The sequence below is a fragment of the Carassius auratus genome, linkage group LG45M (assembly GCF_003368295.1).
Source record: "Carassius auratus strain Wakin linkage group LG45M, ASM336829v1, whole genome shotgun sequence".
NCBI classification, from domain to species: domain Eukaryota; kingdom Metazoa; phylum Chordata; class Actinopteri; order Cypriniformes; family Cyprinidae; genus Carassius; species Carassius auratus.
This window is the reverse complement of record NC_039299.1, coordinates 2,201,265-2,219,127: the sequence shown is the minus strand read 5'-3', so window position 1 is coordinate 2,219,127 and position 17,863 is coordinate 2,201,265. Positions and strand designations below refer to the sequence as shown.

The 17,863-nt window shown below is 35.7% G+C and overlaps 1 protein-coding gene across 1 annotated transcript; it reads left to right on the top strand.

Moving 5' to 3' along the window:
- Window positions 1-935: 935 nt before the first annotated feature.
- LOC113068612 (cleavage and polyadenylation specificity factor subunit 2-like) lies at window positions 936-16,794 on the top strand. The gene is made up of 15 exons (XM_026241391.1): window positions 936-1,093; window positions 1,650-1,806; window positions 1,888-2,047; window positions 3,018-3,123; window positions 3,267-3,396; window positions 4,231-4,346; window positions 4,433-4,620; window positions 5,900-6,190; window positions 7,746-7,846; window positions 8,499-8,702; window positions 8,841-8,993; window positions 11,097-11,322; window positions 12,980-13,291; window positions 15,697-15,831; window positions 16,436-16,794. The coding sequence occupies exons 2-15, from the start codon at window positions 1,658-1,660 to the stop codon at window positions 16,526-16,528; spliced, it is 2,364 nt and encodes a 787-aa protein (XP_026097176.1). The 5' UTR covers window positions 936-1,093; window positions 1,650-1,657; the 3' UTR covers window positions 16,529-16,794.
- Window positions 16,795-17,863: the final 1,069 nt, after the last annotated feature.

The window sequence follows — 17,863 nt, the reverse complement described above, 5'->3', positions numbered from 1 at the left end:
GTCCTCACATAAACACGAGATTTTAATCCCATTACGTCCGCTGAAAATCATTATAAACGTTTACTTAACTTTAATAATGACAATTAAGTTTAAAACACGTTTTATAAATAAATATATATGAATTTTAAGTAATTTACCTAACGTTAGTTTCCTCTGTGTTATTAGCAGAGCAGCATTAGCAGGACTGTACCAACTAGAAAAGGGAGGTGCTAATCTCTCCTTTCCACAATATTGAAAGGTTTCTGTATATATATATATATATATATATATATATATATATATATATATATATACTTTTTTTCATAAATTCAATTTTTTTTACAGTTTCATAGTAGAAAGGCTGTACTTTTATACTGTACTTTTCTCATCAAAACTTACGTTTTAGAGATGGATTTAATTCAAACGTGTTGTATTGATATTAATAAAAAGTGAGCCATGTTCCACAATACGCTTTATGAGACTTTTCTTAAAGGGATACTCCACCCCAAAATGAGTATTTTGTCATTAATCACTTACCCCCATGTCATTCCAAATCCATAAAATCTTCATTCGTCTTTAATTAAATTGAAGATATTTTGGATGAAAACCGGGGAGGCTTGAGACTGTCCCATAGACTTCCAAGTAAATTACACTGTCATGGTCCAGAAAAGTATTAAAAGCATCAATATTATAGTTAATCTGCCATCAGTGGATCAACTGTAAAGTTATAAAGCAACATGAATACTTTTTGTACGCAAATAAAACAAAAACCACCAAATCACCTTAGCACCATTTTGGAGAATATATGCTGAACACAGGCAGCTTACGCTCTTCTGAGTCTTCTTTTACGTGTTTGGAACAACATGGATGTAAGTGATTAATGACAAAATTTTTATTTTGTGGTGGAGTATACCTTTAAGGATTTGTGAGTGCCCCCTTTTTGTTGTCAGTGGTAGAGTCCAGTGACGTCTGCAGCGTCAGTAATGGCTGCTTCTCTCATGCCGCAGATCTGAAACATTACGCTTCTAAGAATTGAAACATGATTTTTCAGCGATTTCCACAAATTATTATTGACCAAACCTGCTGAGATCAAAAGCAATCTAACGAGACACGGGTATGCACCTTTTAAAGTACATAAAGCAAGTCAGGTTTTAAAGTAAATCTCTTCATTGGTTTGGCTGCAGTGTGTTTTCATTGAGTTCAGATTATTCTGAAAGTTGAGTTACTGTATCATGGATGTAGGTTTATGAAAAAACAGTTGTCTCGATACGAGTCCTGAATGTAAAGGCCTGGTTTTATGTTTTTTTGCTTGCATATTCATGACTAATGTATCATAATTGGCTGGCTTTTAGATAATATTACCATAGTATTTGGATAAATATAATGAGATATCATGATTATAGTAATGTCTTCTTTCCATTTAAAAGGATTTCTATTGTGGTGCCATTACAATACAGAATACAATACAGTAATGTTGTCCTGAATGATTGATTTCCATATTCACATACCATGTTATGAATAAGTTCTTCAGAAAATACCATGTTGTTGCCATTATACATGTCCAAAAACGTGGAGCTTTTCTTTTAGGACCAGACTTTTCATTCAAGCAAATGCTCAAGACTAAATGTGAGTCATTTACTGATAATCTCTTGTGTGCATCCATGGGTCAGACGGCAGAATGACGTCCATCATCAAGCTGACGGCTCTTTCCGGAGTGCAGGAGGAATCGGCTCTGTGTTACCTGTTACAGGTGGATGAGTTCCGCTTCCTGCTGGACTGTGGCTGGGATGAGAGTTTCTCCATGGACATCATAGACTCCCTGAAGCGGTACGATCTTTGGGCGATGAGGAGGTGTTATTGAGGTCACTTCCTGCATGTGATGTGTATTTCCTGTCCTGTGTCTGTCAGGTATGTGCATCAGGTGGACGCAGTGCTGCTCTCTCATCCAGATCCTCTGCATCTGGGAGCTTTACCGTACGCTGTGGGCAAACTGGGGCTCAACTGCACCATCTACGCCACCATCCCCGTCTACAAGATGGGTCAGATGTTCATGTACGATCTCTATCAGGTGAGATGGACCGGCTTCAATGGAAGCACTGATTCTCATTAGCTCATACATTTGAAATACGGTTCTTTGAAATACTGGGTCAAATTAGTCATTTACAATGAAAAGGCATGACAGTTCATGACAACATTTATATGATGAAAAAATAAAAACATTCACATATGTATTAATAATTAACACAAATATACAAAAATCTGTATTTTCATATTAAATCCCTTTTCCATGATTATTTTTATTTTAAATAAATAATTGAAACATTATTATTTTTTTAAATGTATTTAATTGTAATTTTTCGATCTAAAAATGTTCTGGTATTTAATAAAAATTTTTTTTTTATTTTAAATTAATTGATAATTGATCATTCAAAATATAATTTTGAATATATTGATTGTTTCTGAGAAATTTAGTTATAATAATAAGAAAAGTAATAATAATAAATAAATAAATAACAAAAAAGTATTTATTTTAAGGTAATGCGACCTGCATTACCTTAAAATAAATACTTTTTTTTTGCATAAGGAAAATGAACCTAATTATTGGCCCAATAAATATAAAATTTTATAATGATTAAGCACATTTCCCCCAAAACTACCTATAACTGTAATGCATCCAGATGTTTAACTTTTGAGCTGAATTCCCATTATTATTATTATTATTATGATTTACTATAGTAAAAATTGAAATCAGCATAAAGGCAGTTCAGCAAATATTATATATTATTTGAATTATTTTCAAATTACGGTAATAATAAAGTACGAAAATAAAGTCAGATTTAATAGACTTAAATGTGACGTATTGGAGAAAAACACCTTTTTTTGTGGTATTATGCAGTAGCTTCACTTTATTAAAATAATTTTACTTTGACAGAGATTTATGATGCATCATAGACTTTTATTGTTAGTTGAATTTAACATATTTGTAGTGTTCGATACTTCTCGCTTTGAGGCATTGAAATATTAATTTGATCTCATAGTCTCGACACAACACAGAAGATTTCACTCTGTTCACTCTGGATGATGTCGATACAGCTTTTGACAAAATCCAGCAGCTGAAATACTCTCAGATCGTCAACCTGAAAGGTGAGAAAACGTCCTCATGCACGTGTGCAAAAAGAGAAAATCTTTGATGGTTTGATGGTTAATAAAAGCTTTAATAATCCAAAAGCATGATCATGTGTTCTTTTGGACATCTTGTAAGTTACTCCTAATTTATCAACGAATAGGAAAAGGTCACGGTCTGTCCATCACCCCACTTCCTGCGGGTCACATGATCGGTGGCACTATCTGGAAAATAGTGAAGGATGGAGAGGAAGAGATCATCTATGCTGTGGATTTCAACCACAAGAGGGAGATGTAAGTATGAAAGAAATCACCTGGAGATAAAAGAAATATGCATCAGAAAGTTTCATGTATAAAGAGGCAACATTTGCAACCTCAAATTAATATTTTCTATCCTTTATGAGCTATTATTTTCGCCTAACCCAATAAAAACACACAGTGCTATTTTCTCAAATAATAATTTGTGATCAGATAAATAACATTATTATTTACTAATTAATCAATGCTAAATTCAAAACAGTTATGGCTGTTATTTAAAAATCAAACCAACATCAGATACAAAAGTAGCTTTAATAAAGGGAAATAAACATACTCCATTATACAATTCAAATAGTAATATGTAACCCAAAATATAATAACAAAAAACTCAAAGGTTATCTATTAGATATCAAATTAATATTTAAATAAATTATGAAAAAACACATTCACCTATACATTAATTATCAACACAAACAAAATTGTTTTAATTTTCATATTCAGACAATCTCAAATTGTAGGTCATAATGTTAATAAATAATAAAAAGAAATAAAAAATTAAAGCACTTTGAGATTATTTGAATATGAAAAAAAAATATTTATATTTATATTATTTCCTCAGATATTTTATAAATATTTTGAGTAATTAAATTTTAAATTATTTGACTGATAAATTTATTAGAAATATTAATTAAGTTATATTTAATAAAGCTTTATATAATAAAACCAATTAATAATTGCTGAAGTCAGAACTATTATCACTGTAAATAAATCAAACCAATATCAGATAGATACAGTATGTAGCTTTAATAAAATGAAATGAATGGGTCATTTTCCTAATTCTGGTTAATAACTGCTGCTCGTGTTGATCAGTCATCTGAACGGCTGCTCGCTGGAGAACATCAGCAGACCGTCTCTCCTCATCACAGACTCCTTCAACGCCTCGTATGTTCAGCCTCGCAGGAAACAGCGCGACGAGCAGCTGCTCAGTAAGTTCAGCCTCCACCAGCTGCAGTGAAGCAGATTCCTGATGCTGTTATTCTGGATGAATGTGATATCTGACCTTCTCTTCCAGCCAATGTGATGGAGACGCTCCGAGGCGACGGGAACGTGCTGATCTCTGTGGACACGGCGGGGCGAGTGCTGGAACTGGCTCAGCTCCTGGATCAGATCTGGAGGACCAAAGACGCAGGTTTGGGCGTTTACTCGCTCGCCCTGCTCAACAACGTCAGCTACAACGTGGTGGAGTTCTCAAAGTCCCAGGTCTCTCCGTCACAGTCGAATCCTTCAGGAATGTTGTCAGTGTGGTCTACAATAATATCAGGATTGTTTAATGATGTGCAAGCTGCCATTATAGAGTATGTCACTCGCTTTGCAAAAAACAAACAGCTCTCGCTGCATCATATTTAATGTCGTCTGAATGCCCCCGAAATTCACTTTAAAAGCTGACACACATCTGGTTTTCTCCCAACTTTTGATGGTCATTTAGACATTTTTTTAACTCATTTAAGACCGTGTTTAGAAGGACACTCACTAAAAATGGGAATTTTTACATAATTTAGTGTTTTTGTTCTGTAAAAGTGAGCTAAGCTAATTATCTTTTGCATCTTCCTAACCATAGGATACCACTGCAGACCTCGCTGAACCTGACCCCCTCACCACACTGTGTTAATTGCAAAAAACAGTTATGCATTAAAATAAAAAAATGCCCCCGAAGTTCAAAACAGACAGGGCTTTTTTTTTTCTTAAATTTATATCAAACAATATAGTTAAGCAATATTATTTGAACAAGAGTGCTGTTTTCCAGAATATCAGCACGATTGCAAATGTTATATTTATTTGATGAAACGGCTCATTTAATAAAAAGTTTATATTTTGTTACATTTAATTCTTTTTCTTAGAATTGTGAGTTATAAACTGCAAAAAAAAACTGTCTCTGTTTTGCAGGTATACTCTCAGAATTGACTTCTTTTCTCAAAGTTGTAAGAATTCTGATTATTTATTTTCAAAATTGTAAAGAATTCTGAATTTTTTTTTCTAAGAATCGTGACTTCTCAGAAGTGTGTAGAATTTTTTTCTCGGAATTTATAAAGTTTTTTTTTCTTCTACTCATTTTTGTGAAGAATTTATATATTTCAGAATTTCTTGCAAATTTACGAGTTATTAATTGCCAATTATAACAAAAAATGTACACTTTTTTTTTTTTTGAAATTTGAAAAAAATTGAGAAATGTACAAAAGTCAGAAGTCATAATTACCATTTTACGTCGTTTTTTTCCCAATGGCTTTTGCATCCAAACAATAGCTACATAGCAGTGCTTCGTTACTGAATAAAACTGAGTTTGTTTAGTTAATGATTCAGTTACCGACTGATTCAATCGTTTCTAATTCGATTTATTGAATAAATGAGAATTCGACATAAAAGTGATGAATCTACTTAATAAAGTTATTGTGTAAAAATCCCATTCTAAAGGTAAAAATGAGTTTGCACGTGTAGCGAGACGTGTCAGAAATCAGAAAGCTCACAGTGTGTTTTCTCACAGGTGGAGTGGATGAGCGATAAACTGATGCGATGCTTCGAGGACAAGAGGAACAACCCTTTCCAGTTTCGGCACCTGTCTCTCTGTCACAGCCTGGCCGATCTGTCTCGGGTCCCCAGCCCGAAGGTGGTTCTGTGCAGTCAGCCCGACCTGGAGTCCGGCTTCTCACGAGAGCTCTTCATAGAGTGGTGTCAGGACGCCAAGAACTCCGTCATCCTCACCTACAGGACCACACCGGGAACGCTGGCCCGCTACCTCATAGACACCCCGGGCGAGAAGAGGATTGAGCTGGAGGTGAGGCCCTGGACTGCATCACTGTGCTGTCAATACATTAAAAACAGCTGATTACATTAAAGGAATAGATAGTTCAGCCTGTCATCAATCACTCACCCTCATAATCACCTTTTATTCAGCTTCAAAACACAAAAAATTAAGATATGTTTGATGAAATCCGAGAGCTTTCTGACCCTGCATAGACAGCAACGCAACTGAAATGTTCCCAGACCTAGAAATATAGTAAGGACATCTGTAAAATTTTAGTGAGTACTCATGCTCATGCCTTCTCCGAATGTGAACAAGGCACAGCACACGCGTGTTCTCCATCAGCAGCGTTGTTTACGTTCAGGGACAGGTACTCAGAGGAGTTGATTTGTTGAATAAAGTCATTATTTTAGTTTTCTTTTTGCACGAAAATATTCTCGTAGCTTCGTATAATTAGAGTTGAGATGCTGATTTCACATGGACTATGTCAGATGGTCAGAAATCTCTCGGATTTCATTCATAATATCTTAATTTGTGTTCTGAAGATGAACAAAGCAATTAATGGCAGAATTTTCATATTTGGGTGAACTATACCTTTAATTGAACATTTTTCTGTAATCTTAAATAATCACATAATATATTTGTGCTCATAATTTCGCACAATCTTCAAATGGATTTGAAAAGAACATTTTTTTAATGTTTTTAAATGTTCAATTATTCAAATGTGTTTAGTGACATTGTTTTACTCAGTAGCCTATTATTCATTTTCATAATAATCTCTATTAAATGCATTTTCACTCAATTATAGCCATGATTATAGGCATTCAACATTACAGCGTAATAGAAAGCCATTATTTTTTTTAACACTTAATAATCTTTTCTTCTTTGATTTAAATCGATGACAGATTGCAGCAGGTTTCTCTTTAAATGCTGACACATTTGGTTTTCTCCCAACTTTTGATGGTCATTTAGGACTTTTTTTTGACTCATTTAAGAGTATTTAGAAGGTAACTTGACAAAAATGGGAATTTTTACTTAAGTGTTTTTTTAATTTAGTGTTTTTGTTCTGTAAAAGTGAGCTAAGTGGCTTTCTGTGTATGTGCACGTGTTCTCAGACACCATTTAATTATCTTTTGCATCTTCCTAACCATAGCATACCAATGCAGACCTCGCTGAACCTGACCCCCTCACCAAACTGTGTTAATTGCAAAAAACAATTATGCATTAAAATAAAAAAATAAAAATATTGCGCAATTAACAGTTTTAATTTTAAGATCAGCATAAAGTCTGGGACACTTTGCAATAGTGATGCACTGAAATTTCAGCAACCGGAAATATTCTATATTTGGCAAAAACAGTTTTGCAAGACCACAATTAACACTCCAGTGGTGCATTTGGACTATGTTAGTGTCTGAGCTGTCTGTGCATTCAGATTCTGTCAATTTTATTCACACTCAATCAGTGTTTCAACCACAGAAAGACGTCAAAGAAATATCAATATCACGAACTTCACATTTACCTAGGAAAACCATATGTGTGATTAGTTTTTCTTAGAGATTAATTTTTATTTTTCATTGAACTAATCCAGATAAGAAAACGTTGTCGACTGGAAGGACGAGAACTAGAGGAATACACAGAGAAAGAGAAAATGAAGAAAGAGGCTGCCAAAAAACAGGAGCAGGCAAAAGAGTGAGTGGAAATGTGTTTATGTGAAATAGAAACATTTGTTATGTTTATAAAGCCTTTACAGATAATTTTGAATTATTTAATACATCCTCGCCGAATACAAGTAAAACAATGAAACTTTCCGATCACATTTATTTTATTTTATTTACGTTATTATTCTTTGAACCCAGTCAGTATATACTAATAAATTGTTACATTTTATTATATGAATATAAATATATTATATATTATGGTGCACAATATATATTTTGTCATAGAAACAATGTATTTAAATTCAGTTTTAAAACCGCAAAACTGTTATTGTTGTTGTTTTATTGCATTATTATTAATAATAATGTTTTTAATTAAATAGTTGATATGTCCTAACAATGTCCTGTGGTGTGTAATTACAATATAAATATATATATATAGCAATTAATCAAGGTTATATGAGATGATATATGAAACCTTTAAAAGGAACTACTGAAGTCAAAAACCTAAAATATGATCTTTATGCAATAATATTCATGTTAACCTAAAGATATTGGGAGCACCAGGGTTCAAGAGGATGTTATATATTATACAGCCTGTTCTTTTATGATTTCTTCACTTCTACGCATGTTTCTGGTTTAATAATCCCATTGGTGTTTTAATAAGAGCGCTGTGTGTTGATCAGGGTGGACATGGACTCGAGCGATGAGAGCGATATGGACGATGATCTGGAGCAGCCGGTGGTGGTGAAGACCAAACATCACGACCTGATGATGAAGGGCGAGGGCGGGAGGAAGGGTAGCTTCTTCAAACAGGCCAAAAAGTCCTACCCCATGTTCCCTACACACGAGGAGCGAATCAAATGGGACGAGTACGGAGAAATCATCAGGTGAACGAGAACAATTAGAGCTACTGTTTACTCCATAAAGTTTCTGATCTGTATTGTTGTTTACCTTCTGTTTCATCTTATGATTCTTGTTCTGTATTTACTCTGCAACGACCCCTGACCCTGACCTCTGACCCTCAGGCCCGAGGAGTTTCTGGTTCCTGAGCTCCAGGCCACAGAAGAGGAGAAGAGCAAGCTGGAGTCCGGACTGACTAACGGAGAGGAGCCGATGGAGCAGGACCTGTCCGACGTCCCCACCAAATGTACCAGCGTCACACAAACTCTAGAGATCAGGTGAGGGTTCATTTCAGCAGCAGTCTGACTCTTATTACTAATAATGAGAAATAAGGGGAAAAAAATTCTGCATGAAAGTTCATAGAAAAGAATACCTGCATTTACTTTTTATACACTCACCTAAAGGATTATTAGGAACACCTGTTCAATTTCTCATTAATGCGATTATCTAATCAACCAATCACATGGCAGCTGCTTCAATGCATTTAGGAGTGTGGTCCTGGTCAAGACAATCTCCTGAACTCCAAACTGAATGTCAGAATGGGGAAGAAAGGTGATTTAAGCAATTTTGAGCGTGGCATGGTTGTTGGTGCCAGACTGGCTGGTCTGAGTATTTCACAATCTGCTCAGTTATTGGGATTTTCACGCACAACCATTTCTAGGGTTTACAAAGAATGGTGTGAAAAGGGAAAAACATCCAGTATGCAGCAGTCGTGTGGGCGAAAATGCCTTGTTGATGCTAGAGGTCAGAGGAGAATGGGTCGACTGATTCAAGCTAATAGAACCGCAACTTCGACTGAAATAACCACTCGTTACAACCAAGGTATGCAGTAAAGCATTTGTGGAGCCACAACACACACAACCTTGAGGCAGATGGGCTACAACAGCAGAAGACCCCACCGGGTACCGCTCATCTACACTACAAATAGGAAAAAGAGGCTACAACTTGCACGAGCTCACCAAAATTGGACAGGTGAAGACTGGAAAAATGTTTCCTGGTCTGATGAGTCTGGATTTCTGTTGAGACATTCAGATGGTAGAGTCAGAATTTGGTGTAAACAGAATGAGAATGTGGATCCATCATGCCTTGTCACCACTGTGCAGGCTGCTGGTGGTGGTGTAATGTTGTGGGAGATGTTTTCTTGCCACACATTAGGCCCCTTGGTGCCAATTTGGCATCTTTAATTGCCACGGCCTACCTGAGCATCATTTCTGACCATGTCCATCCCTTAATGACCACCATGTACCCATCCTCTGATGGCTACTTCCAGCAGGATAATGCACTATGTCACAAAGCTCGAATCATTTAAAAATGGTTTCTTGAACATGAAAATGAGTTCACTGTACTAAAATGGCAAACACAGTCACCAGATCTCAACCCAATAGAGCATCTTTGGGATGTGGTGGAACGGGAGCTTCGTGCCCTGGACGTGCATCTCACAAATCTCCATCAACTGCAAGATGCTATCCTCTCAATATGGGCCAACATTTCTAAAGAATGCTTTCAGCTCCTTGTTGAATCAATGCCATGTAGAATTAAGGCAGTTCTGAAGGCGAAAGGGGGTCAAACACAGTATTAGTATGGTGTTCCTAATAATCCTTTAGGTGAGGGTATACGTATATGTATTTGTATATGCTACATTTATCATTTGATCAATTTTAAAGCTTAAGTATATATATATATATATATATATATATATATATATATATATATATAAAACGCATAAAATTACCTCAAACATAAGAATGAAAATGATATTTCTGAAAGAAATAAACATTTCAGCATGTCAACACAAAATATCTGCTTTATAGTGTAAATGTAATGCATGGAAGGTATTGGAAATTAGTAAAATGATTAATTAAAATGATGCATAATTATTATATTATGAAATCTAATAATTAAAATAACATGCCAGACCTTTTTAGGTTCCTACCATTTTTAAAAATCTCATTAAATAAGTTTTTAACTTATTAAACAAGTAATTAAACAATATATGGTGTCATTTTACAGGTATTGAATCTTCATAAATAAGTAAACAATATATTTTAACAAGTAAAAAATATATTTTAACATTAAGTAAATATTGTAATTAGAAAGTTGCATATGTTTTTGTTATCCTAATAATATACAACTAATTTTAAATTAATGTGAAAAAATCTCTTATTAATATTTTGGTTAAAAAAAAAAAAACTTTACTCTGGGTTTGAATCTAAAAATGTGAAATACTTTCATTTCATTATAGACTTATCATACTGTGATTGGTCAGATTCATCTCTGTCAGTGTTGTGATATATGTACACTTCTAATGATATTGTTTGGTCATACGTTAATGGCAGACTGACCCAGATATGGCGTATTGATTCATCTGTTGTGTTCCTCAGAGCTCGAGTCTCGTACATCGATTATGAAGGCCGTTCTGACGGTGACTCCATTAAGAAGATCATTAACCAGATGAAACCCAGACAGCTGATCATCGTTCACGGGCCGCCGGAGGCCAGCCAGGACCTGGCCGAGTCCTGCAAGGCCTTCAGCGGGAAAGACATCAAAGTTTACCTGCCAAAACTGCAGGAGACGGTGGACGCCACCAGCGAGACCCATATTTACCAGGTAAAAACTCTCTCTGTCACACACAACCTGAACTAAACAATTATATGTGTTTCAACAACGTATATATATATAAACCACTTTGAGAAACTCCAACTAAGATGATAAACCAGTCTTAAGTGTACATTTTTCGAAATTGAGATTTATACATCATCTGAAAGCTGAATAAAAAAAGTTTTCCATTGATGTGTGGTTTGTTAGGATCGGACAATATTTGGTCGAGATAACTACTATATTAATATCTGGAATCTGAGGGTGCAAAATAAATCTAAATATTGAGAAAATCGCCTTTAAATCTGTCCAAATGAATTCTTAGTGATGCATATTACTAATCAAATATAGTTTTTATATATTTACGATAAGAAATTTACTAAATATCTTCACGGGACATGATCTTTACTTAATATCCTAATGATTTTTGGCATAAAAGAAAAATCGATAATCTTGACCCATACTGTGTTTTTCTGAGTATTGCTACAATAATATATATATATATATATATATATATATATATATATATAATCAGCATTGCATTTTGCAAAGTAAAAATATAATCAGGACCATAATTTTTTTTTTTAACTAAGAGTTCTTGTTTTGTTACATTTCGTTAGTGAAAAAATTACGAAAACTTTTTTGTATAATTTGAAATAACTTTTTTTTAATCACCTTTTTGCTTTGAAATTTTGTTTTTAAATTTTTATTTTTTTTATTTTAATGGTGTAACAAATTTAATGGTATATATATATTTAAATATAAATATTTAAATATATATTTAAATATAAATATTCCATTTAGTCTCAATTAATATTGGGTAAGAACAAAAATTTCTAAAAATATATGTAAAAAATTAACAAAATTAATTTCCCATTGGCATGAATAAAGTAGCTATTATCTACACATTTATATAAAAATGTGTATACACATAATATACACATTTTTTATACAAAATTTAAAAAAAAATAACCAAAACGCACAACAAAATTCCTAAACATAAAAAAAAACCTAAATATAACAATAAAATCTAATTCAAAATATCAACAATAACAATTGACTTAAACTTATTTTATTTCAGCTAGTCACCAAGGCAACATTTCTCTCTTTTTTAAGTTTGTTAAAGTATGACCAAAATGAAATTAGCTAAAACTAATAAATGAGAAATACTACATAGACATTAAAAAGGATAAACAAAAAAGTAAACGTTACTAAAACTTTAACTCAAAATAATTAGAAAACACTCTCTCTCTCTCTCTCTCTCTCTCTCTCTCTCTCTCTCTCTCTCTCTCTCTCTCTCTCTCTCTCTCTCTCTCTCTCTCTCTCTCTCTCTCTCTCTCTCTCTCTCTCTCTCTCTCTCTCTCTCTCTCTCTCTCTCTCTCTCTCTCTCTCTCTCTGTGTGTGTGTGTGTGTGTGTGTGTGTGTGTGTGTGTGTGTGTGTATAAAAATATTTTTGTGATTGTTTTTTCAGTGTGACATGCTAAACTCCATCTTACTGCTCAATATATAAATATTAAGAGATCAAATATTTCACTAAAGTTTCTGGGAGCATTGAGTTGTGAATGTTTCAAAACCGCATGATTAATCATGATATGATTCTCTGTACATATAGTTTCATCTTTGTGCATACTTCTGAGATGTTCACAGACTAATGAAGCTGTGACTGTAGGTCAGACTGAAGGACTCGTTGGTCAGTTCGCTGCAGTTCTGTAAAGCTAAAGACACGGAGCTGGCCTGGATCGATGGCGTTCTGGACATGCGGGTGGAGAAAGTGGACACGGGTGTCATCGCAGAGATGGGAGACGCCAAAGAGGAGACGGAGGATGGAGAACCGGCTGTGGACGTCACGCCGGACCTGACGACTGAGCCCAGCGCCGCTGCTAACCAGCAGGCCATGAAGACTCTGTTTGGAGAAGACGAGCGGGAGATTTCAGAGGAGAGCGACGTCATTCCCACACTGGAGCCGCTGCCTGCTAATGAGGTGAGAGACACAGCAAATACAGCACAAACCAGAGCGTTAACCTCAATATTACTCTCAACTAGAACTACAACCATTATTGGTACTGGGAAAAAAATATAAAGTTAACTTAAATAAAATATAAAAATATATACCGTATTTTTCAGACTATAAGTCGCATCAGTCCAAAAATACGTCATGACGAGGAAAAAAACATATATAAGTCGCACCGGACTATAAGTCGCATTTATTTAGAGCCAAGAACCAAGAGAAAACATTACCATCTACAGCCGCCAGAGGGCGCTCTATGCTGCCCAGTGTAGACTACAGGAGCAATGAGCAACATAGAGCGCCCTCTGGCAGCTGTAGATGGTAATGTTTTATTTTGGTTCAAGTCTCTTGGTTCATGTCAAATTAAATTTGATAAATAAGTTGCACCTGACTATAAGTCGCAGGACCAGCCAAACTATGAAAAAAAGTGCGACTTATAGTCCGGAAAATACGGTACTACTTTTTTTTTATTACTTTATTTCAACTAGTTTCCAAATGCCATTTCTCACTTTCATTTAGTTGATGTACTAAAACTACTGAAACTAAAAAATATAAACAAAAAAGACAAGATTACTAAACTAAATACTAACTAAAATTAAAGTAAATTCCATCAGTTGCGTGATTTCACATAGAGCAGCTGTTTCTACACAGAGCCGTTGTTAACAGAGAAGATGCGCAAATCCACGTTCATCATCAGCGTTTATTTGCGCAGCTTCTGTGGCGAGATGCGCATTAACGATCGGCCGGTCTTGAATGGTGCACCCCTACTTTAAATTTAAATGGTAACTAAACCCCTGGTCAGAGCCTGACTCCACCCACTGGCAATATTTGAAAAATGCTGAAAAGTGGGCAGAGCACAGCGTAGATGGAGGGGATGAACCGAGGGCGGGGCTGAGCGGGTGGGGCGTGAACCTGAGACCCACTGTGACGGATTGATTGACAGCTGTTATCAGAGTCGCTAAAATAGAGAGTGACTGTAGTGACGCATGTAGCTTTGCAACAGAGCGTTCATTTGAAGTAGAGGACTTTCCTCTCCCACCTTCACCTGATGTGGAGGATGTCGCGGTGTCTGTTCATATCAAATCCCGCACTGCGTCGCTTTCCAGCGAGAGCTGTGTGGAGGAGCCCATTTACACCTCCATTGAGTTGGAGAAGCAATCCCGCGTAAAATGCAGTTTGCACACTTCAGCTCTAGGCGGGAACTTGCGGTCTTCCAGGCCAAGTGCATGCAACAACTGGCGCCTAATTTTAAAGTCTGCTGGAAAACTATGCAGTCCAGCAGTGCTGTCGCAACCAGCAACACTACATCTACGTACCATCCTGACCACTGTACTAAATACAGATAAATCTTTGCCAACTTGAAGCTATCCTAACTGATGCAATACTATGCTACTAACTGTGTTTTCTTAAATTACTAACATTACACTAACAACTATGCTAATTAACTACGTAGGCTACGCAAAATAATCTAAATAACTATATAATTGCTATGCTAAATAGATGCTATAATAGTCTATCCTGGTCGTTTTCAATAACTCGCATTTCCAACTAGTGATGTCCGATTTGCGAACGACTCGTTCAATTTAACCGGTTCTTCTTAGTGAAGTTAGTTGAACCAGTTCACCAAATCGAACTGAATCGTGTGAAACGGTTCACGTCTCCAATAAGCATTAATCCACAAATGACTTAATTTGTTAAGTGTTCAAAACTAAATTACTAAAACTTTAAAATTTTAAACAGAAAATGATTAAAATAAAATCTAATTTAAATTAAATTATTTGTTTTTCAGCTAGTTGCCAGGCAACATTTGTCTTTTTCATGTAGTTTAAGTTGAAGTACTAAAACAATTAAAACTAAATAAAGACTAATAAATAAAAATTAACAACTACTTTATAGACACGTTTAAAAATAATAATAATAGTAGTAATGAAAAAACATTTCAGCTAGATGCCAAGGCAGTATATCATTTTTATGTTTGTTGAATTACTAAAATAACTAAAACTACTATGTAGGCATATTATATTTAACATTATATATAACTAATAAAATAAACTTATTAAAATTGCACAGCAAAACTAAATAAAAAATAAAAATATAAAAATTAAATCTAATTTTAAATATTAAACACAATGATATTGAAATAACACTACATTTCTGGCTTGTTGGTTAGAAAAACAAATTCTGCTGCATTGCTAAACTGATCAAATTGAAATAAAATGAGCTCATGAAGAAGGTTGAAATAAAGCTTTATATTCCACAGCTGATCACCAGAGAAAAGACATTCGAATAGATCTGCTGCCTGAAGAAACCCTGAATAGATGAACACACAAGGTGTTTTGTTGAGCATGCATGGGAAATAACGCACGTGTTCTCCTCAGGTCCCGGGTCATCAGTCGGTGTTCATCAACGAGCCTCGTCTGTCAGACTTTAAGCAGGTTCTGCTGCGTGAAGGGATCCAGGCCGAGTTTGTGGGCGGAGTTCTGGTGTGTAATAATCTGGTGGCTGTCAGGAGGGTGAGTGGAATCAGATTACCCCCCACAGTACAGAAATCATCTCTCGTGAACATTTGATCAGCGGCTGGCTCATTATAAGCAAAAAACACACCTGGATCCAGCAGCTCTGGGACATTGCCTTTGATGACGTTTGTTACTAGTGTAAATAATATAGTTATGTGTCTGTAACATGCAGCTCTTTCAGCACATTTGCATCTTGCCATGATACACACATGCACACAAGCAAGCAGCATTGGCATCGTTTCGTATTTATGGAAAAATACTACATTTGCCTACTGTATCCCACAATGCAATGCTTCTGAACACCTCACTGCTCTGCTGTACAACACTGACTCCATTCTCTCTCTCTCTCTCTGTGTGTCTTTCTCTCTCTCTCTCTCTCTCTCTCTCATTCTCTCTCTCTCTCTCTCTCTCTCTCTGTCTCTCTCTCTCTCTCTCTCATTCTCTCTCTCTGTCTCTCTCTCTCTCTCTCTCTCTCTCTCTGTCTCTCTGTGTCTCTATCTCTGTCTCTCTCTCTCTCTCTCTCTGTGTCTCTCTCTCTCTCTCTCTCTCTCTGGTTCTCTGTGTCTCTCTCTCTCTCTCGCTCTCTCTCTCTCTCTCTCAGACGGAAGCGGGCCGCATCTGTCTGGAAGGATGCCACTGTGATGACTACTACAGGATTCGTGAGCTGTTGTATCAGCAGTATGCTGTAGTTTAACGGATCTCAATCAGCTCCAGTCCCTCCTTTCGTTACCTTTCCTTTTCTAGGTTTTGAGTTGTGTATGTTTTATTATAGTTTCTCCCTCTCGTTTACAAGACAGACGTTCACTCTGAAAGTGACCCGAGAAGAGAGAGCGTCTGTCTGGACTGAAGAAGAATCGATGCTCCAATGTTTTGTTCTGAACTGCTGGATGCAAAGAAATGTTTGAGCTTTTTTTTTTTTTACCACCCCATGTTTTGCTCAGATAAATTTTCATAATGAAACATTGTGTCTGTGTGGGTTTGTGCATTTACATTTATTCATTTCAGTGCTTTTATATAAAATAACTTGTTCAGAATAGTATGCTACCCTCTGCAGTGTTTAGTATGCTATGCATGGAAATATGTACTACATTTTGAAATGTCTTTTTCTTGAGGTTATATTGTGCAATTCTGAGTTGATATCATGCAACTCAGATTTTTCTCATAATTGCGTGGAAAAAGTCAGAGTTGGGAGATGTAAACTCAAAATTGCATGAAATAAGGTCTGAATTGATAAAAAGTTGTGACGTTTTTTTTTCTCTTGACAGAAACTACCTTCCCAGGTAGAATTTGGTGAATTAACTAATACCAGCTATTATATTTAAAACAAATTTGATTCATAATCTGACAGCCAAAGTTATGAAATGTTTGCTTTAATCAAAAGTGCAATGCAACAATTTATTAAGTTAACTAGATGCAACTTGCTGAATTAAACATGCAATGTAATGAGGTCACGTGACAACATTTTTTAAATGTTCAGTGACCTTTAACCCTCAACTCTGAGGGCGCTGGGATAATAATAGTTCTTTCTAACACGCTACACAAAAAAAGCACCTTAAATGATTTGTATTCTCATGATAACTGCCCTGTTGTCCTTTGAGCTCGTGATAAATCCACGTCATGCCCTCTTTCCTTGACCTGAATAACTGATCCAGGGTCAAAGCTTCCTGCGATATTCAGAAATATTTCCGGCTGATCCTGAGTCATCTCTTTGAACGCATGATCTGCCAGCACAGCAAACATTATGGCCCAGATAGGTTTATTCTCATCTCTATACAAAACATTCAGCATTAATATGAGGTTAGTCACTTCTTTTGTCAGTTTTCACTTTCTCTACTACTTTACAATTGGTGGTTTTGTGTTACTTCCATCCATCCCTGTATTTCTGTGTCTCCTGAATCATAAAAAACTTCCACCAAGCTCCAGCTCATCACAGTTGACCGGGCATCTGTTGAACCTAGATTCATCCGTCAGGAGGAGGAGTGTGACCCATCAGGCCGGAGAAGATGCTTCCACTGACCCACGGTCCTCT

Coding starts and splice junctions, on each gene's coding strand:
- LOC113068612 (XM_026241391.1), top strand. CDS start 1,658: ATGACGTCCATCATCAAGCTGACGGCTCTTTCCGGAGTGCAGGAGGAA. Junction 2,048..3,017: donor TCATGTACGATCTCTATCAG/GTGAGATGGACC, acceptor TTGATCTCATAG/TCTCGACACAACACAGAAGA. Junction 6,191..7,745: donor AGAAGAGGATTGAGCTGGAG/GTGAGGCCCTGG, acceptor GAACTAATCCAG/ATAAGAAAACGTTGTCGACT.